General features: G+C 36.2%; 1 protein-coding gene across 1 annotated transcript in view; it reads left to right on the top strand.

Annotated features, from left to right (window-relative positions):
- DCHS2 (dachsous cadherin-related 2) overlaps window positions 1-26,963 on the top strand; it is a gene marked incomplete at both ends in the record, with an annotated part of 287,003 nt that overhangs the window by 225,962 nt on the left and 34,078 nt on the right. Inside the window, one exon of the mRNA XM_082653510.1 lies at window positions 21,940-22,053. Coding sequence (XP_082509636.1) covers window positions 21,940-22,053 — 114 coding nt within the window. The remainder of the gene's footprint in view (window positions 1-21,939; window positions 22,054-26,963) is intronic.

Here is a 26,963-nt window from a genome sequence, read left to right as displayed (position 1 = left end):
ACTTCTTTTTGGCCACACATATCTTCTTCTGGTGTCTTAACACCTCCATCAAGCCTTCTGCCATGGGAACGATTTTATTTTTTCAGGTGATTTTGCATAACTCTCTTCTGAACCATTATATTTTGTTTAGCGATGTAACAGGGTTAATGTTTTTTTAACAACTACTTTTTAAAGACTGTTTAGGTACACAGTAAAATTGAGGGGAAGATAACAGAGATTTCCCATGTACCCCTTGCCCCAGTACATGCATTCCTTCCCTTATTACCAGCATCCTTCCCAGAGTGGCACACTTGTTAAAATCAGTGAACCTACACTGATACATCATAATGACCCAAAGTCTATAGTCTACATTAGGGTTCAACCTTGTTGTTTTACATTCTATGGGTTTGGACAAATGTATAATGACATGTATCCACCATTATAGTATCATACAGAGTAGTTTCACTGCCCTAAAAAAAAACATGCTCTGTCTGTTCATCCTTTCCCCCATACCTCCAGCCCCAAACCCAGACAACCGCTGATCTTGTTATTGTGTCCATAATGTTGCCTTTTGCAGAATGTCACATAGTTGAAATCATACAGTATGTAGCCTATTAAAATTAGCTTCTTTTACTTAGTAATATGCACATAAGTTTCTTCCATGTCTTTTCACTGCTTGATAGCTCATTTCTTTTCAGCACTGAATAATATTCCATTGTCTAGATATTGCAGTTTATTTATCTATTCATCTACTGAAGGACATCTTGGTAGCTTCCAAGTTTTGGCAATTACGAATAAAATTGCTACAGAAACCAACGTACAGGTTTTTGTATAGACATAAATTTCCCACTCCTTTGGGTAAATTCCAAGGAGTTTGATTCCTGGGTCTTATGGTTAGAGTATGTCTAGTTTTGTGAGAAAATGCCAAACTGTCTTCCAAAGTGGCTGTACCATTTTGATTTCCCACAGCAATGAATGAGAGTTCCTGTTGCTCCACATCCTTGCCAGCATATGGTGCTTTCAGTGTTGTGTATTTTGGCCATTCTAATAGATGTGTGGTTGTATCTCATTTTAATTTGCATTTCCCTGATGACATATGATGGGGAGCATCTTTTCATATGCTTACTTTCCATCTGTATATCTCCTTTGTTGAGTGTCTTTTAAGGTCTTTTGTCCATTTTTAATCAGCTTGTTTGTTTTCTTATTGTTGACTTTTAAGAGTTCTTTGTATATTCTGGATAGCAGGCTTTTATCAGATATGTCTTTTGCAAATATTTTCTCCCAGAATATGTCTTGTCTTTTAATTCTCTTGGCATTGTCTTTTGCAGAGCAGAAAATTTTAATTTTAATAAAGACCAACATATTAATTCTATTTTTCAGGGATCCTGCCTTTAGTGTGGTATCTAAAAAGTTATCCCCAAACCCAGAGTCACCTAGGTTTCCTCCAGTGTCTAGGAGTTTTTTATTTTAACATTTTGAATTTAGGTCTGTAACCCATGTTGAGTTAATTTTTTAAAGGGTGGAAGGTCTGTGTACAGATTCTTTTTTTTTTTTGGCATGTGGAAGCCTAGTTGTTCTACCACCATTTATTGAAAAGACTCTCCATTGTATTGCCTTTGCTCCTTTGTCAAAGATCAATTGACTGTATTTACATGGGTCTCTATTCACTTCTATTGGTCTATTTGTCTATTCTTTCACTAATACCACACTGTCTTGATTACTGTAGCTTTATAGTCTTAAAGCTGAGTAGTGTCATTCATCCAACTCTGTTCTTGTCCTGAGGGTTAATATTTTTGAACTATATTTGTATTGCCTGTCTGTGGATAAGACCTTCCACCTATTCTGCAAGAGACATCCACTTGTTTTGGATACATTAGGTTACAGCAAAAATGCAAAAAGAGAATATTCTGCCTCTGACAAGCAAAATGAGTGGTCCTTAGAATAAACAAAGATGACTCCTGAAGAAATCTGCCACATGGAAGGAAAGGAAAGACCATTCCATCTACTTGCTGGGGAATGCAGGAAGGCCAATGAGAAAAGATGTAGGAAACAAGTGGTCAGCCACAAGCATCCCGGGCCCCCTTCCCCAAAGCTGTCATCCTGGAGGGAGCCAGTGAGACAGCCTAGGAAAAGCTAAAAGTAGAGGACACTTTGGAACTCTGGGAGGACACTGCCTCACGGGGTAGCTTTTTCCTAACATGAGTTAGTGGGAGCAGACTAAAATGGGCAATGTGTTTAGGTAAAAAGAAGGCACAAGTGAGCGTTCCATTCCTGTTTGGCTCTTGCAAGGCCTAGAAGACCCGCCCATAGTCCCAGCATTCCCACTGTGGACACAGATTAATTCATAGTACAGGCCAGCTGACTGCCATGAGGACCACGGCTGCAAGTGATGAGATGAGCCCCTCCCCAAATCTGTTGGGTAGACAGCTGAAACGCAGGGTTACATAACATGCCAGTATCAAAAAACTACAACATCAAAAACAGCTGCAGTGGGGCCAGGCTAGCAGGGTAGAGTTCTGAGCCTGTACATGTTGACATGAAAGATGAGATTCACTGCCTGGAGACAAATTCTAAAAGCCAGTGGACAGCACACAAAGATCCCACCTCATCACTGCCAGTCTCCCCCCAGCAGTGTCATCTTATAGAGCAGCAGCAATGCAACAGGGAGGGAGCCTCAAAGACTGAGCATGCATCCCAAAGCTGCTAAGTTACCTGAAAGTACTGTTTCAAGGGAACAGACTGAGATGACATTAATAGCATGGTAAGACGGCCCTTTTTCTCTGTTGTCCATTAGGTTGGGGCTTCTAAAGAATATTAGACCCATCATAAGAAATATAGAAATTATTGCTTCTTTGCACATCTAAGTTGTACTGTGTAAAACTGAACTCTGCTTCATTCATTTTAAGTTCTTAAAGAGCACTCTTATCTCTGTTCTTGAGGATGCCAGATACATGGTGACTGTATACACAATGTTGTGTGCTCAGTACTCATTTTTTTAAAGGTATAGGAAACGGGTTGTCATCCTTGTAAAGACCTTTGAACATCTCTTTCATCGCTTCTCTTAGAAGATAGTTTTGATGACCAAATAAGCACTTTGAAATCTCCAAAACATTTTACTTCATTGTTACCAACAGTTATAAGTGTAAGACATGGAGATGAAAGTACAGCCTGGAGTAGCTGGGAGAAGCTTCCCACTATGAACAGAACCAGAAAAGAGCTTGCTTCTAGTAGGTGTTCACCAAATTCTTATTGAACTCATTTCACCATTTAACAGTTATACTTCTAAGAAAACAAAATGGATATGCTCAAATGAGAATAAAACCGGGCCAAAGAAAAAAAAAAAGATGAGGAAGACACTTAGTCCTGGGCAGGGGAAGTGGTCCACACAAAGGCGTGGGGACTCAGGAGCATGTGGCGAGTTTACCATCCTGTGCAGCAAATCATCTGGAACAGCTAGACAGAAGCTCTCATGAGATTTCCAATGATGAGCTGGACCAGAGAGACACTGACGGCTTTTCAATTATCAAAAGAGTGACAAAAGAAACTTTCATATTGTAGAAAACTCACTTTGGAGGTCTTGTGAAGAAGAGTGCCTTGGGAAAGAGAGATGACTTAGAAGGGTACTGTGGTAATCCACATGGTGAATGACCAGGGCCCAAGTAAAACTGCTTTGGTGGGGGAAGACAAGAGGGAATGTGGTCTCTGTGTTTCCAAGACAGCCGCGGTGGGACTTCTTGATTATTTAGACCCAGGGTTCTCAACCCTGGCTGCATGTAGATACACCTGGGGAGCTTTTAAAAATTACTGATACCTGGACATCAACTCCCCCAACCCCCAAACCAATTAAATGAGAATCTTTGAAGATAGAACAGACATTGTGAATTGGTAGAAGCTCCCATGTAATTATGTGTGCAAGTCAGAGGTAAAGATAGATAGAGAGAGGGCTGAGAAGAAATCCAAAGTAATGCCAATATTTTACAGGAGTTGGAGATGCAGTGCATCTACAGAAGAGATTGAGATGGAGAGGCCGAGGCACTGCTGACCATTCCTGGGAGGACGGTGTTAGAGAAACAGGAAGGTGGCACATTCCAGAAGCAGGGAGTGGTTAACCATATCTAATTTGCAGCTGAGGTTTGGGAAGATAAGGACTGAAAAGTGACTGTTAGCTCAATCGGAGGCCTGTCCCCGGAGCAGAAGTGAATGAGGTGGTGGGGCTACCACCCACTGGGAGTGGGGCTACCGCGCTCACAGAACCTTTCCACGGTGGAGCTGGGAAGAGTGTTACCTGAGATGGTCTGAGGATACCATCTTGGCATAGGGAAGTAAGAACATGGTAGAAAGGAAGGCATGTCTGAAAAGTAAGTCTGTGCATCAAATATAAAGGATAAGAGAATGACACAATTAGCAAAATGAAGGGCTGGAAGAGTTCAGGAAGGAAATTCTGAGGAGTAGGTTTGAAACTCTGTTGAAATTGTTCAGGATGTGGCAAAGAATAAAGACCAGTAGCTGAGACCTCCTAAGTGAACAAGAGTCGGCCGTGGCTGTTTACAAGAATCGTGTGCAGCCAAACAGACTTCAGCAGCTTTGGAGAGGATTGTGAACCTTGGAGAGCACCAAGTTGCTAGAACTTAATATTTTTAGAAACCAGAGTATAGAGGAGTGCAGAGTGGAGATGGGGAATTCAGCCATTTTTGACAAGGCTGGTCCATGAAGGGACAGAAAGGAATGTTGCAATAGCTTTAAGAACCCTGAAGATCAGAGGGCTATTTTATTTTGGTTTTGAAAGCTGAAAGAGTTTTAGACATTGGTGATTTACTGCACTTTAAAGTCTACAAAGAATTTTCATTTACATGTAAGTCAGAAACAACAAAGCACTTAGAAATATCAGAATCTCCATTCATTGCTTTCATTGCTTTTTGATCTCAGTCAGTACCTGTCATTTGTGGAGGCTGACCCCACTTTCAGATTATTTTGAGGGCAGCAGTTCTGTCTCCCTGAAGAGCTGCTGTGGCAGTCAAATGGACTCGTTAAAATTAACCTCATAAAAGGCATTTCTTATAATCTAAGTGAAACAGTTTTAAGATTTTGGGGGCCCCATTTTATTTGTTTCTTGAAATAATTGGAAATGTGCTATCTCATAACCAAAGTTGATCACTCATATAAAAAATTGTGTAACCTTTCTTTCTGGACATGTGCAGGCTCTGGATTCTGGCTGACTTTCGGGTTCCAGGAGCTGAATGGAGAATAAGGATGGGTCTTAAAAGTGCAGGGAATATTAAGTCTGATTATCAACCTGGGGATGCAGCCTAGACAGGGAATGGCTGGAAAATGAGGGGAGATCAGCAGCGGCCGGTCCACAGGCAAGATCTGGAGTCTGACCCAACATCGAAGCAACAGTGAAAATTCTCAAGCTCATGTTTTGAATCTTCATGTTTTAGTTTTCTGTAAATTACAAAATTGGAGAGGAAGTAGGGGCCTCCAGGAATCATTTTAGCACTGCGTTTCTCAAGGTTGTTATGAGTGCATTTTTAAATGATTAAATGAAGCAATTTACAGATAATCACTCCTTTTGAAAAAGTTGCCCACTAAAATCTGTAATCCCATTAAAAAATATATTTCAGACTGTTTACTTCTCATTGCATGTATTAATTCTATATTGGTTTTCTTCCTCATGTGTCTTTTTCTAAAGTACATGAAAAGTCAAGAAGCACTTTTTATGACTTCCTCTATTATTTCCTTAGGTGTTCACAAAAGCAAATGTGTTCAAGATTGCATGCCTTTTACATTTTAAAACATAGTTTTCATCTGTTCACAAATTTTGGAAAATTACTCATTTTGAGCATTTTCCGTGCTTTGTCTCATCACAGGGGTAGATTATTATTATTATTATTATTTCCTTAGGTGTTCACAAAAGCAAATGTGTTCAAGATTGCATGCCTTTTACATTTTAAAACATAGTTTTCATCTGTTAACAAATTTTGGAAAATTACTCATTTTGAGCATTTTCCATGCTTTGTCTCATCACAGAGGTAGAATTTTTGGAAAGCCCTATGTTCAGTCATTTTTTGATGATGAGAAGGTGGGAAGGAAAAAAGTCAACTCTTCTGGTTTTTTTTTGGCTGTGGTAAGAAACACATAAAATTTACCATTTTTAAGTGCACAGTACAGTAGTGTTAACAGTATGTATATCATTGTGTAGTGGATTTCTCCAACTTTTTCATCTTTCAAAACTGAAACTCTACACTCATGAACAACTCTTTCCTCTCCCTCCACTCCAAGCAAGCACCATTCTACTTTTTGCTTCTAAGGTTTTGACTATTTTAGATACTTTATATAAGTGGAGACATGCAGTATTTGTCTTTTTGTGGCTGGCTAATTCACATAATGTCCATCAATGTTGTGCCATAAGACAGGATTTCCTTCTTTTTTAAGGTTGAGTACTATACCATTGTATGTTTATACCACATTTCTTTATCCATTTATCCACTTAAAGACATTTAGGTTGTTTCTACCTCTTGGTGCTTGTAAATAATGTTACAATGAACATGGATGTGCAGATAAGTCTTTAAGATCCTGTTTTCAGTTCTTTGGATATATACCCAGAAGTAGGAGTGCTGGATCATATGGTCGTTCTAATTTTAATTTTTAGAGGATCATCCACACTGTGTTCTGTAGCGGCTATACCATTTTACATTCCCACCAACAGTGTACAAGGGTTCCAGTTTCTCCTTACCTTTATTGACATTTGTTATTTTCTTTTTTGTTTTGTTTTTTTTGATAGCAGGCATCCTAACTGGTGTGAGGTGACATCTCACTGTGGTTTTGATTTGTATTTCCTTGGTGATTAGTGATGTCGAGCATCTTTTCATGTACCAGTGGGCCATTTGTATATCTTCTTTGAAAAAATGTCTATACAAGCCCTTTGTTCATTTTTCAATTGGTTTTTTTTTTGTTGAGTTGTAGGAGTTCCTTATATATTTTGGAGATTAACCCCTTATCAGATATATAATTTGCAAATATTTTCTCCCATTACATAGATTGCCTTTTCACTCTGTTGATTGTTTCCTTTGCTGCATGGAAGCTTTTTATTTTGATGTAGTCCTATTCATCTATTTTTGCTTTTGTTGCCTGTACTTTTGCTCTCATATCCAAGAAATTATTGCCAAATCCAATGTCATGAAGTTTTACCCCTATGTTTTCTTCTAGGAGATTTAAATGCATTTTTAATTTTTTAATTATGGTGTAAGATATTCAAATACATTTATTTTGCAGTTATCTAGTTTTATTAACACCATTTGTTAAATAGACTATCCTTTCCCTATTGTGTAGCCTTGGCAACCTTGTCAAAGATCATTTGAAAATATATGTGAAAGTTTATTTGTGGCATCTCTATTCTGTTCCATTGGTCTGTATATCTCTCTGTATGTCAGTACCATACTGTTTTGATTACTGTAGCTTTGTAATATGTTTTGAACTCAGAAATGTGAGGTCTCCAGCTTTGCTTTTCTTTCTCAAGATTGTTTTGGCTATCCAGAGTACTTTGAGATTTCATATGAATTTTAAGTTTTTTTTTCTATCTCTGCAAAAAATGCCGTTGGGATTTTGATAGGAATTGCGTTGATTCTGTAGACTGTTTTGAGTAGTATGGACATTTTAACAATATTAAGTCTTCTACTCCATGAACACAGAATGTATTTCCATGTATTTGGGTTGTCTTTCATTACTTTTAACAATGTTTTGTACTTTTTAGTGTATAAGATTTTCACCTCCTTGGGTAAGTTTATTCCTAATTATCTTTTGATGCTATTAATTGGAATTGTTTCCCTAATTTCTCTTTTTCGATTATACATGGTTAGTGCATAGAAATGCAACTGATTTTTTATGGAATGGATAAGGTTTTCTACATATAAGATCATGTCATCGTGTCATGAGAACAGAGGCAATTTTACTTCTTTTTTGATTTGGATGCCTTTAATTTCAAAACCTAATTTCCCTGACTAGGATTTCCAGTACTATATCACATAGAAGTGGCAAGAGTGGACATCATTGCCTTGTTCCTGAGCTTAGTAGAGAAGCTTACTGTTTTTCACCATTGAGTAGGATGTTTGTTACCTGTGGGTTTTTTTAATATATGGCCTTTATTATTTTGTGGTAATTTCCTTATAATACTTCTAGTTTATTGAGTGTGTTTATCATGAGAGATTGTTGAATTTTGCTAAATACTTTTTCTGCATGTATTGTGATTTCTTATTCTTTGTTCTATTAATGTGGTGTATCACAGTGATTGATTTTCATATGTTGAACAATGATTGCTTCCCAGGGATGAGTCTCAATTGCTTATGGCACCTGATCATTTTAATATGCTGTTTAATTCAGTTTGCTAATACTTTGTTGAGGATCTTTGTATCTATATTCACCAGGGCTATTGGTGTGTACTTTTCTTTTCTTGCAGTATCTCAGTCTGGTTTTGGTATCAGAGTAATGCTGGTCTCATAAAATAAGTTTGGAAGTGTTCTATCCTCTTTAATTTTTTTGGAAGAGTTTGAGAAGAACTGGTGTTAATTCTTCTTTATGTGTTTGGTAGAATTCACCAGTGAAGCCATCTGTTCCTCTTTATTGGGAGGCTTTTGATTACTGATTCAATCTCCTAACTAGTTACAGATCTGTTCAGATTTTTTCTTTCTCCATGATTTGATTTTGGTAGGGTGTATGTTTCTATAAATGTATCCATTTCTTCTAGGTTGTCTAATTTGTTGGTGTATAATCGTTCATAGTAGTCTCTTATGATACTTTTTATTTCTATGGAATCAGTTGTAATGTGTCCCCTTTCACATTTCTGATTTTTCTTATTTGAGGTTTCTCACTTCTTTTTTCTTTTCTAGCTAAGGAATTGTCAATTTTACTGATCTTTTTCAAAAAAAAAACAGTTTTATTGATTTTTAATTGTTTTTATACTATTTTATTTATTTCTAATCTTTATTTTTTTATTCCTTCCTTTCATTTCAGTTTGTTCCTCTTTTTCTAGATCCTTGAGGTATAAAGCTATGTTGTTGATTTGCAATCTTTCTTCTTTTTTGATGTAGGCAGTTACTGCTATAAAATTCCCTCTTAGTACTGCTTTTGCTACATCTCATGTTTTGATATGTTGTGTTTTTGTTTCATTTGTCTCAAGATATTATCTAATTTTCATTTAGATTTCTTCTTTGACCTGTTAGTTGTTAAAGAGCATGTTCTTTAATTTCCATGTATTTGTAAATTTTCTAGTTTTTCTTTGTTGTTTATTTCTAGTTTCATTCCATCATAGTCAGAAAAGATAGTTGGTATAATCTTCTTAAATTTGTTCAGATTCTGTGGCCTAACATGTGATATGCCCTGGAGAATGTTCCATGTGCTCTTGAGGATACACTTGGGAATGTTTAATACACATGAGAATGTGTAGTCTACTATTGTTGGGTTAAGTCTTCTGTGTATGTCTCTTAGGTCCAGTTAGTCTATAATGTTCTTCAAGCCCTCTGCTTCCTTATTGATCTTTTGTTTGGTTGATATATCCATTATTGAAAGTGGGGAATTGAAATATCCTACTATTATTGTGTTACTATCTATTTCTCCCTTCAATTCTGTCAGTGTTTGCTTCATATGTTCAGGTGCTCTACAGTTAGGTGCACATATACTTATAATTGCTACATCTTCTTGGTGAATAGACCTTTTTTAATATAATGTCCTTCTTTGTCCCATGGCAGTCTTTGACTTAAACTCTATTTGGTTTGATATAAGTACAGCCATCCCTGTCATCTTTGCGGTACGATTTGCATGGAATATCTTTCTCCATCCTTTCACTTTCAGCCTATGGGTGTCCTTATACCTAAAATGAGTACCTTCTAGACAGTATGTAGTTGGAGTTTGTGGGTTATTTTTAATCCATTCAGCCACTGTGTTTTTTAATTGGGGACTTTTAATTGATTTATGTTTAAAGTAATTATGATCAGGAGGGACTTAGTATTGACATTTTAAAATTGTTTTCTGTATGTTTTGTAGTTATTTTGTCCCTCTTTTGTTCTCTTGCTGCCTTCCTTTGTATTTCACTGATATTTTGAACTGTCAAGCTTTGAGTTCCTTCTTATTTCCTTTTGTGTTTCTTCTATAGGTGTTTTCTTTGTGGTTACCATGGGGATTACATAAAACATCTTCTAGTTTTAGCAATCCACTTTAAACTGATAACAACTTAACTTTAATCCCATACAAAAACTCTTCTCCTTTACTTCCCCCTCCCACTTTATTGTATCAATTTCACAAGTTATATCTTTTAATATATTGGTCCATTTACATAGTTTTATACTTAAAGTTATATTTAATGCTTTTATCTTTTAAATTTTATACCAGAATTAAAAGTGATTTATGTACCACTATTACAGTGTTACAAGATTTGGTAGTTGTCTGTAGATTTACCTTAACCAAAGAACTTTGTATTTTTGTATGCTTTCACGTTGCTATCTAGACTCCTTTTATTTCAACTTGAAGGACTTCCTCTAGTATTTCTTCTGAGGCAGATCTAGTGGTGATGAATTCTCTGAGCTTTTGTTTATTGGAGGTCTTTATTTCTTCTTCATTTTTGAAGGACAGTTTTGTTAGATATAATATTCTTGTTGACAATTTTTTCTTTCAGCACTTTGAATAAATCATCCCACTCCCTTTTGGCCTGGAGTTTTCATAAAGACTTTTTGGACCATCTACTCTTGTTGTTAGACTATATGTCTATGGGGGACTAGATCTAAGGTTTTCTATTCAGTCATCTTGCTGACGTGACTCCCACTTTTTTTTCTTAAATGATTGAAATATGTTCAAGTGTTTCAGTGGCTGGACATTTAAGATATAATAGATATTTCAAAAGTCAACCAGATGTTTAAAAATATCTTTCTCAAGTCAGTCATCTATAAGAAAATACTTGCATTGCTTAGAAATAACAAAAGTAAAACTCTAGAATTATTTACTCAGGACAACTCTAAATAAAAGTTCTCATAATTATTTTACCTAAATATATCCACAAATATTGATTTTTGTACTCCCACTGCATTTATTGTTATATAATTCTGCCTTTAAATGTGGCTGTAGGTGGTGGTAGTGTTTTAACAGTATTTTTGTAAAGAAGAAAAGAACAAGAACATTAAATGTGTTATATTTTTCTTATTCAAAGTTAGACTTAAAATGAAATTCATAAAAGCCTGAAAATGTAAAAGGTAAATGCTTCTATATGTTTCACTTACCTCATGGAAATTGAAGGTACAGTATTCTTTTTTTTAACATCTTTATTGAAGTATAATTGCTTTACAACAGTATGTTAGTTTCTGCTTAATCAACTGTACATATACATATATCCCCATATCTCCTCCCTCTTGCATCTCCATCCCACTCTCCCTATCCCACCCCTCTTGGTGGACACGAAGCACTGATCTGATCTCCCTGTGCTATGCGGTTGTTTCCCACTAGCTATCTATTTACATTTGGCAGTATCCATAAGTCCATGCCACTTTCTCACTTCACCCAGCTTCCCCTTCCCCTTCCCCGTGTCTGCAAGTCCATTCTCTACATCTGCGTCTTTATTCCTGTCCTGCCCCTAAGTTCTTCAGAACCATTTTTTTTTCATTTTTTAGATACTATATATATGTGTTAGCATATGGTATTTGTTTTTCTCTTTCTGACTTACTTCACTCTGTATGACAGACTCTAGGTCCATTCAACTCATTACAGATAACTCAATTTCATTTCTTTTTATGGCTGAGTAATATTCCATTGTATATATGTGCCACATCTTCTTTATCCATTCATCTGTTGATGGACACTTAGGTTGCTTCCATGTCCTGGCTATTGTAAATAGGGCTGCAATGAACATTGTGGTACATGACACTTTTTTTTTTTTTTTTTTTTTTTTGCGGTACGCAGGCCTCTCACTGTTGTGGCCTCTCCCATTGCGGAGCACAGGCTCCGGACGTGCAGGCTCAGTAGCCATGGCTCACAGACCCAGTCACTGCGTGGCATGTGGGATCCTCCCAGACCGGGGCATGAACCCACATCCCCTGCATCGGCAGGCAGACTCTCAACAACTGCGCCACCAGGGAAGCCCACATGACTCTTTTTGAATTATGGTTTTCTCAGGGTATATGCCCGGTAGTGGGATTGCTGGGTCGTATGGTAGCTCTGTTTTTAGTCTTTTAAGTAAACTTCATACTGTTCTCCATAGTGGCTATATCAATTTACATTCCTACCAACAGTGCAAGAAGGTTCCCTTTTCTCCACACCCTCTCCAGCATTTATTGTTTCTAGATTTTTTGATGATGGCCATTCTGACTGGCGTGAGGTGATACGTCATTGTAGTTTTGATTTGCATTTCTCTAATGATTAGTGATGTTGAGCATTCTTTCACGTTTTTGTTGGCAATCTGCGTATCTTCTTTGGTGAAATGTCTATTTAGGTCTTCTGCCCATTTTTGGATTAGGTTGTTTGTCTGTTTGATATTGAACTTCATGAGCTACTTGTAAATTTTGGAGATTAATCCTTTCTCCGTTGTTTCATTTGCAAATATTTTCTCCCATTATGAGGGTTGCCTTTTCATCTTGTTTATGGTTTGCTTTGCTGTGCAAAAGCTTTTAAGTTTCTTTAGGTCCCATATGTTTATTTTTGTTTATTTCCATTTCTCTAGGAAGAGGGTCAAAAAGGATCTTGCTGTGATTTATATTATAGAGTACTCAGCCTATGTTTTCCTCTAAGAGTTTTATAGTGTTTGGCCTTATGTTTAGGTCTTTAATCCTTTTTGAGTTTATTTTTGTGTATGGTGTCAGGGAGTGTTCTAATTTCATTCTTTTACATGTAGCTGTCCAATTTTCCCACCACTACTTGTTGAGGAGGCTGTCTTTTCTCCATTGTATATTCTTTCCCTCTTTATCAAATATAAGGTGACCTTATGTGTGTGGGTTTATCTCTGGGCTTTCTATCCTGTTCCATTGATCTATATTTCTGTTTCTGTGCCAGTACCATACTGTCTTGATTACTGTAGCTTTGTAGTATAGTCTGAAGTGTGGAAACCTGATTTCTCCAGCTCCATTTTTGTTTCTCAAGAGTGCTTTGGCTATTTGGGGTCTTTTGTGTTTCCATACAAATTGTGAGATTTTTTGTTCTAGTTCTGTGAAAAATGCCAGTGGTAGTTTGACAGGTATTGCATTGAATCTGTAGATTGCTTTGGGTAGTAGAGTCATTTTCACAATGTTGATTCTTCCAATCCAAGAATATGATATATCTCTCCATCTGTTTGTATCATCTTTAATTTCTTTCATCAGTGTCTTGTAGTTTTCTGCATACAGTTCTTTTGTCTTCTTAGGTAGGTTTAGTCCTAGGTATTTTATTCTTTGTGTTGCAATGGTAAATGTGAGTGTTTCCTTAATTTCTCTTTCAGATTTTTCATCATTAGTGTATAGGAATGCAAGAGATTTCTGTGCATTAATTTTGCATCCTGCTACTTTAGCAAATTCATTGATTAGCTCTAGTTGTTTTCTGGTAGCATTTTTAGGATTCTCTATATATAGTATCATGTCATCTGCAAACAGTGACAGTTTTACTTCTTCTATTCTGAGTTGGATTCCTTTTATTTCTTTTTCATCTCTGATTTCTGTGGCTAAAACTTTCCTAACTATGTTGAATAACAGTGGTGAGAGTGGGCCACCTTGTCTTGTTCCTGATCTTAGTGGAAATGGTTTCAGTTTTTCGCTATTGAGGACAAAGTTGCCTGTGGTTTTGTCATATATGGCCTTTATTATGTTGAGTTAAGTTCCCTCTATGCCTACTTTCCGGAGGGTTTTTATCATAAATGGTGTTGAATTTTGTCAAAAGCTTTTTCTTCATCTATTGAGATGATCATATTTTTTTTCCCTCAGTTTTTTAATATGGTGTATCACATTAATTGATTTGCATGTATTGAATAATCCTTGCATTCTTGAGATAAACCCCACTTGATCATGGTGTATGATCCTTTTAATGTGCTGTTTGATTCTGTTTGCTAGTACTTTTTGAAGATTTTTCATCTATGTTCATCAGTGGTATTGGCCTGTAGTTTTCTTTCTTTGTGACATCTTTGTCTGGTTTTGGTATCAGGGTGATGGTGGCCTCGTAGAATGAGTTTTAGAGTGTTTTTCCCTCTGCTGTATTTTGGAAGAGTTTGAGAATGATAGGTGTTAGCTCTTCTCTAAATGTTTGATAGGATTTGCTTGTGAAGCCATCTGGTCCTGGGCTTTTGTTTGTTGGAAGGTTCAGTATTGGTTTTTATGTTTTACCATTTTTACCTTGATGTGAAATGAGCAGTAATTGTAAGTTTTATCCATATGCTCAGAGACAGACTTTTACTTAAAATGTGTACAATAAGGCAAGACCTAGAAGAATTCCAGACCCTTTAGTTATTTCCTATTTTCTCAGGAAATCTCATATTTAATCTTTGCTGACTTCAGCATCTAATTTGTAGTATTTTCATTGAATGATATTTTTTGTGTGCTACTGTTCCATTTGATATTATGAACATTTTAGTTGCAATAAAAATAGGATTGTTCCTTTCATGAGAGAGGCCATATATGATTCTTATTTGCAATTCTGTACTCATCTTTGTTCTTTTACATGCAAGCAATCTCTATGTTTTCTTTTGTGATTGGGCATGTAATAAGCCTTCTAACCCATGAATAAAGGCCATCAGCAAGACCGTACATCTTGCCGTTGTGGCTTTTTCTCTTCTTACTGCCATTGTTAAGAATATGTGACAAGGCAGTTGAAACAAAATTTCCTGTGTTTAAAAAATAAGTTGTATCAGGAAGCACAGAATTGTGAGGTAGCACTGAAGATAAAATGTACTGCAGTACTGTGAAGGAATATTCCTACTAAAAATGTAAGACATCTTTATATTAACAAGGTCTCCTGAAATGTAACAAAATAAGCATCAGATTATAATGCAATTTGAGAGTTCTCAACATATGTAGTAACTTGACTGAAAAGGATTGATTAAAATCCTTTATTTTGTGACTGAATGACTTCATAACTGGTTTGAAAAGAATAATCATTTGGAAACTCTGATAAATGATTTTTAAACTTTGTCACAGTTTATTTTAAACATAATGTATTTTTTTGTTTTGTTTTGTTTTGTTTTTTGCGGTACGTGGGCCCCTCACCGCTGTGGCCTCTCCCGTTGCGGAGCACAGGCCCCGGACGCGCAGGCCCAGCAGCCATGGGCCACGGGGCCAGCCGCTCCGCGACATGTGGGATCCTCCCAGACCGGGGCACGAACCGGTGTCCCCTGCATCGGCAGGCGGACTCTCAACCACTGCGCTACCAGGAAAGCTCAAAACATAATGTTTTAAAACAGAGTAACACATCCAGTTTTGGTTTTCGTGTCCTTTCTCCATTATGATTATTGTTTTATGCCTTTTTCACTGAATTTTCAGTTTTGTGGACAATATCACATATGTGTTTCCTTTAATATTTATAGTGATCGTTTCACTTTTCTTTGAGTGTTAAGTGTTGAAAAGGCTCCTGGGGTAAATATTGTCTGTTCCAAGGCCTTTTCTTTCTTCTTTTCTTTTTAGTGAAAACCTTTTACCTATCCGGGAAAAAAATATGTCAATTTGACTTCATTTAGGGATTGTCTCTACTATGGACTGTATCAGGATGGGTTTCAAGCTTGTTCCTAGGCCCTCCACAGTAGGATTCAATGAGGAAACCCAGTAGAGATCTTGAATAGGTGCTATTTTTTTCAACTACTGCAAATCCCACTATCAGAAGTGGTGTTCTTGCATTGAATAATTTAAAAAATAATAGTTGCTGTTGTTTTAGAACAGTCCTGAAGGCAGAGAAGCATTTTTCTAATCTCCCAGCCTGTAACACTTCAGTGATCACCTCTTTTCCTTACTTCCTCTCTCTGTCTTCTCTATTCCCTCCTATCTTTCTATACTTATTAAGCACCTACTTAATAAGTGTACAAAGGAACAATATTTTTCTTCCAGTTTTATTGAGCTATAATTAACATACAATATTGTATAAGTTGAAGGTGTACAGCATCATGATTTGACTTAGATACATTATGAAATGATTACTACAATAAGTTTAGTGAACATCCATTATCTCATATAGATATAAAACTAAAGAAATAGAAAAAAAAATTTTCTCCTTGTGATGAGAGCTGTTAGCATTTACTCTCCTAACAACTTTTATATGTAACATAGAGCAGTGTTAATTCTATTTAATCTGCTGTACATCACATTCCTAGTATTTATTTATCCTGTAACTGGAAGTTTGTACCTGTTGACCACCTTCATCCAATTCCCCTACCCACCATGACCCTGCCTCTGGTAACCACAAGTTTGATCTTTTTTATGTGTGTTTGTTTGTTTGTTTTTGAAGTATAATTGACCTATGACAGTATGTTAGTTCCTGGTACATGACACAGCAATTAGATATATCTGTACATTTCAAAATTATCACCATTATAATTCTAGTTGTCATCTGTTACCATACAAAGATATTACATAATTATTGACTCTATTCCCCACACTGTACATTTCAAAATCATGACTCATTTATTTTGTATCTGAAATTTGTACCTTGTAATCTCTCTCACCTATTTCTCTCCTCCCTTCTGGCCACCATCTCTTTGTTCTTTGTATGTATCTATGATTCAGTTTCTGTTTGGTTATGTTTGTTCATTTGTTTTATTTTTTAGATTCCACATGTAAGTGAAATCCTATAGTATTTGTCTGTCTCTGCCTGACTTATTTCCATCCATATTGTCACAACAGGCAAGATTTCCTTCTTTTTAAGGCTGAGCAATATTCCATTGCACATATATACCACATCTTCTCTATCCATTCATCTATTGATGAACACTTGAAAATGATGTGTATTCTGCTGCTTTGGTGTGGAATGTTCTATACATATCTATTAAGTCTACCTGGTCTAATGTGTTGCTTAAGGCTGGTATATCCTTATTGATTTTCTGTCTGGATGATCTCTCTATTGAGGTAAATGGGGTGTTAAAAGTCTGCTACTATTATTGTATTACTGTCAATTACTCCTTTTATGTCTGTTAATATTTTCTTTACATATTTAGGTGCTCCTATTTTAGGTGCATATATATTTACAATTGTTATATCTTCTTGGAATAATAATTTTATCATTCTGTAATGTCCCTCTTTGTCTCTTATTACTGTCTTTTTTTTAAGCCTATTTTGTCTGATATAAAGTACTGCTACCCTGGCTTTCATTTCATTTTCATTTGCATGTAATACTTTTTTCCATCCCCTTACTTTCAATCTATGTGTGTCTTTAGATTGAAGCGGGTCTCTTGTAGGCAGAATATATTTGGGTCTTGTTTTTATATTCATTCAGCCACTCTATGTCTTTGATTGGAGCATTTAGTCCATTTACATTTAAAGTAATTATTGATAGGTATGTCTTATTGCCATTTTGTTAATTGTTTGGGGGGTGTTTTTGTAGTTCTTTCTGTTCCTTTTTTCTTTTTACTCTCTGCCCTTGTGATGACTGTCTTAGTGTTATATTTGGATTCCTTTCTCTGTTTTGTATTGTGTCTGTTATAGATTTTTGGTTTGTGGTTTATATATAGCTATGTATATAAATCACACATATATATGTGTGTGTGTGTGTGTGTATATATATATATATATATATATATATATATATATAATTATTTTAAGTTGCTGATCTCTTAGTTTGAATACATTTTAACAACCCTACATTTTGACTCCAGAGCATTTACTGTTTTTAACATATTTTACATCTTTTTGTTTGTGTATCCCTTAACTACTTATTGTGGATGTAGATGATTTGACTACTTTTGTCTTTTAGCCTCCATTCTAGCTTTATAAGGGGTTGATCTACTACCTTTACTTATATTTGCCTTTACCAGTGAAATTTTTCCTTTTGTAACTTTCATATTTCTAGCTGTGGCCTTTCCTTTTTTGCTTAGAGAAGTGCCTTTACCGTATCTTAGAAAGTTGGATTCCTGTTGCTGAACTCTTTTAGCTTTTGCTCATCTGTAAAACTTTTGATCTTTCCTTCAAATCTGAATGAGACTGTTGCTGAGTAGAGTGTTCTTGGTTGTAAGTCTTTCTCTTTCATCATTTAAACTATATCATGCCACTCCCTTCTGGCCTACAGAGCTTCTGCTGAAAAGTCAGCTGATAGCCATATGGGATTCCATGGTATGTAACTTATTGATTTTCCCTTGCTGCTTTTAATATTCTCTCTTTATCTTTAATTTTTGACATTTTAATCACACTGTGTCTTAGTGTCATCTCTTTAGTGTTGATCCTGTTTGCGACTCTCTGTGCTTCCTGGACCTGGAGGTGTGTTTCCTTTCCCAGGTTAGGGACGTCTTCAGTTTTTTTGTCTTCAAATATGTCCTTTCTATCTCTTTTCTTTTGGAACCCCTAAAATGTGAATGTTAATATTGATGTTGTCCCAGAGTTCTCTTAAACTATCTTCATTTTTTTATCCCTTTTTTTTTTTTTTCAGTTCAACTTGAGGGATTTCTGATACTTTGTCTTCCAGGTCAGTGATCCATTCCTCTGTATCATCTAACCTACTGTTGATTTATTCCAGTGAATTTTTAATTTCATTTACTGTATTCATATCTTTTTGGTTCTTTTTTAAATTTTCAAACTGTTTGTTAAACTTCTGTGTTCATCCATTTTTCTCCCAAGTTCTTTGAGCATCTTTATGATTATTATCTTGAACTCTTTATCAGGTAGATTGCTTATCCCTACTTCACTTCGTTGTTTTTCTGGGGTTTTATCTTGTTTCTTCATTTGAAACATATAAAGCAGCAAATATTTGATACACACAACAATATGTTTGATTCTCAAAAATGTGTGCTAAGGCAAAGAAGACAGTTATTGTATGATTTGCAAGTACATGAAACTTTAGAGGCAAAACTAATCTAGATTTATAAAAATATATAGAATACAAATATATAGAAAAGCTCTTCTGCTCTCATGGAATTTAGTTCAATTTTAGCAGAGAGGTAAGATCAGTCTTCAAGTGTGTTCTGAACAAGTTCATGAGTGACAAATAAGTACCACCATCTAAGAGCTAGAAGGTCTGGTAACAAAAAAGGAGAAATTCATCTTCTCTATCAGAAATGGCCAGACACAGGACTGTAGTCAAGCCACAGCAATATTTTGTTCAACCCAGGTGGTGGCTTATTTTTCTCCCTAAATTAAATATTTTCTGACATTTGGGAATTGGGGGATTTCACATGAAAATAAATATCAATTTTTGACCTTCTCTTGAAAAGACCAGAATCCCCAGTATCCTGAAACCTGCTTTCCCTGCTGGCAGTAATAAGTTAAAGCTGAGTGCCTTAGTTGCATCAGGCAGTCTCTGGCCTCCTCCACCCATCTAGCTCCTATATATGTCCATGCTTTTTGCTTTTACCAAAAAGCATCTGAGCTAATGAGCCCTGATATGTACGCATCTCTGACACCTGTTTCCTTATCAAATGTTTCCTTTCACTTTTCCTCTGGTGCTTTGCTGACACCATCTTATATCAGGTCCCCAGTGATACATACTCACCAGTCAGAGAGCCTCCTACAGAATCCACCTCATTCTCATCTCTCCCACTCAGTGCAACATGCCTTTGCCAGTGGGCAGCATCCTATAGGTCAGGATGAAAGTTAAGAGGAGAGGCAGGGTCATTGCCAGAGTGGGAGTCTAAAGTAGATGCCATAAGTTATAGGCCTAAGACAAGAGGGTCAGGATGAGTAAAGAATTATCAGAAGTGGTGGGTAAATAGAGAACAAGAAGGCAAAGTACAAAGATGAACTAAAAAGGGGATTGGAAATGGCCAAAAAGCACATGAAAAGATGCTCAACATCATCAGACATTAGGGAGGTTAAAATTAAATCCACAGTGAGACACCACTACACACCCACTAGGATGACCAAAATTAAAAAGACTGACAATACCAGTGGATGTAGAGCAACTGGAATTCCTGTATGTTGCTAGCAGGAATGTAAAGTAGTACAACCACAGTAAAAAAACAAGATCTTACTGTATAGCACAGGGAAATATATTCAATATCCTGTGATAAACCATAATGGAAAAGAATATGAAAAATATTATGTATATATATGTATAAGTTAATCATTTTGCTGTGCACCAGAAACTAACACAACATTATAAATCAACTATACATCAATAATAAATAAATAAATAAAATGGAACAACCACTTTGGAAAATAGTTTGGCAGTTAATAGTGTATGCAGGTTAAACATACACTTACTGTAGGTGTTTACTCTTCAGGAATGAAGACATGAGGCCATCAAGCCCTTTTACATAAATGTTGATAGCAGCTTTATTCATAAGCCCCATACTGAAAACAACCCAAATGCCCATATGTAAGTAATGGATAAACAAATGTAGACTGTCCAAGGGTCTGAGAGAAATTTTTGAAGTGATAGCAATATTCTACATCTTGATTGTGATGGTGGCTACACAGGTGTGTATAGTTGTTACAGGTGTGTATAGTCATATATAGACATGTGTAGTATATAGAACTATATACTTAAACTATGCGTATATTATTGTAAGTAAGTTTTACCATAATAAAGTTGATTAAATAAAAATACTTAAAAATAAAACAGGACAGGCAGTTATAGGAGGGAGACAAATGGACAACCAAGACAGGAAGCAAAGCAGAGGTGAGCAGCAAAGGGCATAAGATATTATAAACAAAGATGGCAAGGTGCTAACTTGGGGCCCAGATGGATTCTTGAAAATCCTCCCAGTGAAATTGCAGTTCTAATCATACCAATTGTCTTATTATCTCTGTCAGTCCTTGCTAATTCTTCTCTTATGCTGGTAATCAGTCTGTTTCCTAGAAACTGACATGACTTCCTTCTTTCTTCTCTAATTCCTACCCCTAAATCAATTTCTGTTTTTCCCTTGAAGTTATCTCTTTACTGCCCCTGCCCTAGCTTAACAATTCTTGAATGAATCTATCATGCAGTTAAGACCGTGGTTACTTTCTAGTTGGGTTGCTTTTACCTACAAGGCTACTGTAAACTGGTTAAAGGAAGATTTCTTATATTTATACCCTTGTTACCTCCTTTCCCACATCCCATGCAATGTTCAGGGAAATGTGTCAGCATATGTCTTTAATTTGTCCCCTTATTTTCATCCCCCCCCACTATCCTAGGTTGTTGTCTCTTGCATGGTCTATTGCAGTATTTCTTTTCCTTTCTTACAGCTCCTTGTTGTCCAGACAGCAGTGAGATTGATGCCTTTTAAAAGTAAATCAGATGATTTTACTTATTTCCTTTAAATGCTTCTATATCTTCCCATTGCACTTAGAGTAAAATCTAGTCCCTCCCACCTCGACACTGTCTTCACCATCCACATTTCTCCTACGCACTGTGCCTCACCAAACCAAGCCCTCTCCCAGCCCAGGGCTTCTGTGCTGCTCTTCTTTCTCCTAGAATCCTTTTCTTCCCACTATTTCTATGGCTTCTCATGCTTCAAAGTTCAACTGGAATGTCATTCCTCTGAGGCCTCTGCAAAGGGGTATCCACCTCCCTGCAGAAAAAGTATTTTATATCACATAACCTTGTTTATTTCTTTTCAGGGAACTTAACATATCTGAAATCTACCTTGATTATGTATTTCTTTAATGGCTTATTGTTCATCTCCTTCCATCAGTTAATAACCATCAAGAAGACAGAGATCTTTTCTACCTTGCTTGTTGCTATATCCCCAGAACCTAGCATGGGGCTTGGCTTTTTGAAGACACTCAATAAATAATCATTGACTGAATGACAAGTGAAAATATAATAGGCAAATAATAACCACTCGGTGTTTGCTCTTGTTTTTCCTGAATTTTCTTTTCCTAAAGCTCTTTTTTTTTAACCTAATTTTTACAGGTACTTCTATTGTGACTATAAAAGCTTTTGCTACTGACTCAGTTCGGGACAACATTAAATATTCAATTTTTAGTGGAAATGAAGATGGAGTTTTTTCCTTGTGCTCCAACTCAGGTAATCCTTCTCTACCTTCTAATAGCTTTATTTTCTGCTCCACTTAATGTTACTAATAAGACATACTTCTGCAAAGAAAACTCAAAATTTGAAAGGTAGAAATTAGAGGTAAATAATTTAAAAGGTAAACAACAAAGAGTTTTTATTCTGGCTGATGAGAAATCAAGAACTATTTGTTTATATGTATTCCTTAAGAAGTCTATTCACATTTCCAAATTAAACAGTACCTATCCTACCCTACTTGTTATCTGATGATAACATGGTTTCTATTTATGATTTACCTATCCATTTGGGAGAATTGGAGATGTAGTAGGGAGATCAGTGAGAATGGGTTTGAATTGAAAATAAGCACACATGTGTAGCCTTAGGAAATTTTCATCAGAGATTCTTCTGATTTGCCGCTTAATGTCAACAGTGCAACAAAAAAGGATGGCTGGAAAGGTTTCTATGTGGTGGTAAAGAAATTTACCTATCCATTTGGGAGATTTACCTATCCATTTGGGAGAATTGGAGATGTAGTAGGGAGATTTACCTATCTATTTGGGAGAATTGGAGATGTAGTAGGGAGATCAGTGAGAATGGGTTTGAATTGAAAATAAGCACACATGTGTAGCCTTAGGAAATTTTCATCAGAGATTCTTCTGATTTGCCACTTAATGTCAACAGTGCAACAAAAAAGGATGGCTGGAAAGGTTTCTATGTGGTGGTAAAGAAATTACTTCCAAATACAGCATGTATTAAATTTAGCTTTAATAAGACCATTATTGTGCTTTAAATGAATACCAATTGATTATTTGGAACATACTTTTTTTAACTAACAACTATGTAGTGGATATGTATCTACTGCTTCGTTGTCAACCTCAAGAAGAATGTTTTTAATAATTTCTATATTACCATACAACTGCCTTATTTAATCCATACTTTGTGCACATGGGAAGAATTGAGAGGGGTCATTTCTTAAGCAAAAGCCTTCTCATCCAGGGTAGTGTTACGACTTTTTGGTCCATGCAGCCTTTGCTCAGCAACCTCTCTAAGGTAGCCTGCAAGAAGTCTTCATCTCTTCACCCTATCATTTGGTTAAAGGGTGATGCAGGAAGCCTGTTGGCAAGAAGGCCATTTGCAAACACAACCAAGCTTTAAGTTTCTAGCAGTCGGGTGTCTGAGGGTTCTGGGAAAGGAGCTGAGATTAGAACACTGAGGAAGAAGGTGAATATCAGAGTATGCACATTTTCCCAGGTCACCCAAATCCTTCCGCCATCACACACCTAACATGGCCCAGGTTTGGCCTTATTTTCTATAGTCTCTCATTGAAATACAGATAAAATATGCCTAGGGTTAGTTCAAAGAAGTCATCCACAGGAAACTCTTTATTTTTTAATTAAGAAGTCATTTATTTAAGTTGAAATGTATTTCAAAATTTTATTGTGAAATAGCTACAAGATGGTATGTTGAGGTATACAACTGTTTAATGGACAGTAGTAAAATAAAAGCCCATGTCTTTGCCACCCATCTCCAGAGATGAGACATGGCTAGAAACTCAGGAAGGCCCTGTGTGTCCTTTCCCTCTCACATCTGTCTTATTTCACCCCAGAGGTCATTGGCAAATCAGTAATCTGAATTTGGTATTGATCCCTGCCTTTTCTTCATTATAATTTTCCCACCCCATTTGAATCCCTAAAAAATGCGTTATTTAGTTTTACTTTGATTTAAACATCATAATAGAATTATGTTGAATGAACTCCTCTACGGATTGATTTTTTGCTCAACATTTTTACTATGATGTGTAGTGCATAAGCCATTATGAACACATTAAGGAAGAATAGCAAAGAATGATATGTACCTGCTGCCAAGGCTATAAAATAGAATACCACCATTATCACCTATGCTCCCTTTGGGCCCTTTTGTGATTGCACCTTTTCTCTCCACTGCTCCAGGCTGATTAATGCCAAGACTTCAAGGATAATCATCTCCTTGTGACTTACAGTAAATGTATTCCTACAAATAGGAATATAGTAAAAGCATTGATTTTGCTTTGAAATTTACATAAATGGATTCATACTCTATGTATTCTATTGATATTGTTTTTTAAATTCAAAGTTAGAATCACCCATGTTAATGTGTGTAGCTGGGTTCTTTAATTTTCATTGCTTTACAGTATTCTATTGTAAGTCTATATCACAACTTATTTATCAATGTGCTGTTGATGGACAGCAAGGTTTCTCTGTCTGGGGATATAATGAACAATCTTGCATGTGTCTTCTGGTGCACATGTAAGGAGTTCTGTAGGCCCTAGAGTGTAGGATGGGCATGTATCTCAGAGGGTGCCTATGTTCAGCTATACAGATAGTGCCAAATTGTGTTATGAAGTGGTTCATCCAACTTTATATTCCACCAGCATTGAATGAGAACTGTCACAGTTGTCCATGTCCTACTTTCTATTGACAATCTGGTGGGTGTGAAATGTTATCCCACTGTGGTTGTAACTTACATTTCCCTTAGTACGAATATATTTGAGCATTTTTTCATAGTTTATTGACTATTTCTGTTTTCTTCTATGTGAAATGCATATTAATATCTTTTGCCTATTTTTCTGCTAAGTTTTTTGTGTTTTACTTGTTGAAGTGTAAGGATTTTTAATATATTTTTATTAGTGTTTATCCTTTGTTTTTTGTTACAATTTTTTTTTAATAATTTGTGACTTGTCTTTCACTCTCATTAAGGCACATTCTGAGTTTAACGTTAGAATGAATCAGTCTTATTTTATGATTTGCCTTTTTTGTAGGCTGTTTAAGAAATTCTTCCCCACCGTGAGATCATGAAGATATTCTCACATTGTCTTTTAAAATTTTTATAGTTTTCCTGTGTTTCACATTTATATCTTTAGTGAATCTAGGATTGATTTTTGTGTTTTATGTGAGTTAGAGATAGCTTTTCTTTTTTTCTTTTCCTTTCTTCTCCTCTCCTCTCCTCTTCTCTCCTTTCCTTTTCCTTTCTTGTTTTTCAACCAGGACTCCCAGTTATTCCAATGGCCTTATTACCGTGTGATCTACAGTACCAGCATGGTCGTACATCATGCTTCCTGACTCTACTGGACTCTCGACTCTTCTCCATTCTTCTCTTTGTCTATCCACACATTGACACCACACTGTCTTAATTACATTTGCTTTATAAATCTTCATATCAAGGAAGCAGCAACCCTACAATATTTACCCCATCTTCAGATTCTTCCTCATGAGTATATTAGCTGTTATTGTCTATCTGGCTCTAATATAAAGCATTGTATCCACTTGTTAAGTTTTACACACACACACACACACACACACACACACGCCTATTGGGATTGTTTTTCCATGGAAAGGATATTTATTCATGAATTTTGGGATTATATACAGCTGTTCACACCTTCATGCATGTAACCCATATAACTATGGCATACACATTTGATTTCAGGTGGAACCTTACCCTAATTAACAACAACAACAACAACAAATCTCAAAAAAAATCATATAGCTCCAATCTAGAATTTAAGTAACTTAATCATCAGGCCAAAGTGTCCTTCTTTTAAATCTCACAAAGTCCTGCATAGCTATGCATTGTAGGTAATAATCATCTATGAAAACTTTTCTTGATTGACTTTAAAAAAAATTGTTGTAAGAACGTTTAACATGAGATCTACTCTTTTGACACATTTTAAGTGCACAAAACTGTATGTTAACCATAGGCATGGCGCTGTGCAGCAGAGCTCTAGAACCTGCTCATCTTGAATGAGGCTTCATTTCCCACTAACCAGCAACTTCCTGTTTCCCGTGCCCCTACCCCTGGCAACCACCATTCTACTCTCTGCTTCTGAATTTGACTACTTTAGATACCTCACATAAGGGGAATCAAGTAATATTTCTTTTTTCTGTGATTGGCATATTTCACTAAACATATGTCCTCAAGGTTCACCCAGGTCATATATGGCAGGATGTTCTTTGTTAAGGCTGAATAATCTGTCATTGTAGGTATACACCACATTCTCTTTATCCATTCATCCACCAATGGACATTTAGGTTGTTGGAATTTCTACTGGAATTATATTAATTCTAAATACCAGTTTGGGGAAAATGTGTATCTTTACAGTATTATCTTTGAATCCAGGAATAATATGGAAAATCACACCAATTACTTGTTAATAATTTAATAAAATTACTGTTTCTTTAATAATTGTAATAAAGTTTTTTCTATAGCATATTTCTTGCTAGATTTAGTCTAAATATTTTATACTTCTTGCTGAGGTAAATGAAAATAATGCTTTTTCTATTTTTTTTTAAAGATTTTTTTGATAGGGACCATTTTTAAAGTCTTTATTGAATTTGTTACTATATTGCTTCTGTTTTATGTTTTGGTTTTTTGGCTGCAAGGCATGTAGGATCTTAGCTCCCGACCAGGGGTCAAAGCTGCACCCCCTACACTGGAAGGTGAAGTCTTAACCACTGGACTGCCATGGAAGTCCCCAAAAATGCTTTTTCTGACAGTGTTGGTGTGTACACTTGAAATTAGCTTTTATATTTTAATTTTGTATCTAGCAAACTTATAAACTCTTATTGATTCTGATATTTTTCTGAACATTCAACATATACAATCATCTGGGAATGACCATTTTTCTCTGTTTGTTGGAAGTTATATAGTTTTTTCTTTCTTTTAATGGTTAGCCTAGGTATTTTTGTTTTGTTTTGTTTTGTTTTTTTGAGATACGTGGGCCTCTCACTGTTGTGGCCTCTCCCATTGCGGAGCACAGGCTCCGGATGCTCAGGTCCAGCGGTCATGGCTCACGGGCCCAGCCACTCCGCGGCATGTGGGATCTTCCCAGACCGAGGCACGAACCCATGTCCCCTGCATTGGCAGGCGGACTCTCAACCACTGCACCA

The sequence above is a fragment of the Grampus griseus genome (genome assembly GCF_964374135.1).
Source record: "Grampus griseus genome assembly, chromosome: 4".
Classification (NCBI taxonomy): Eukaryota; Metazoa; Chordata; class Mammalia; order Artiodactyla; family Delphinidae; genus Grampus; species Grampus griseus.
The sequence above is the reverse complement of the archived record's forward strand: the minus strand, read 5'-3'. Positions and strand labels throughout refer to the sequence as shown.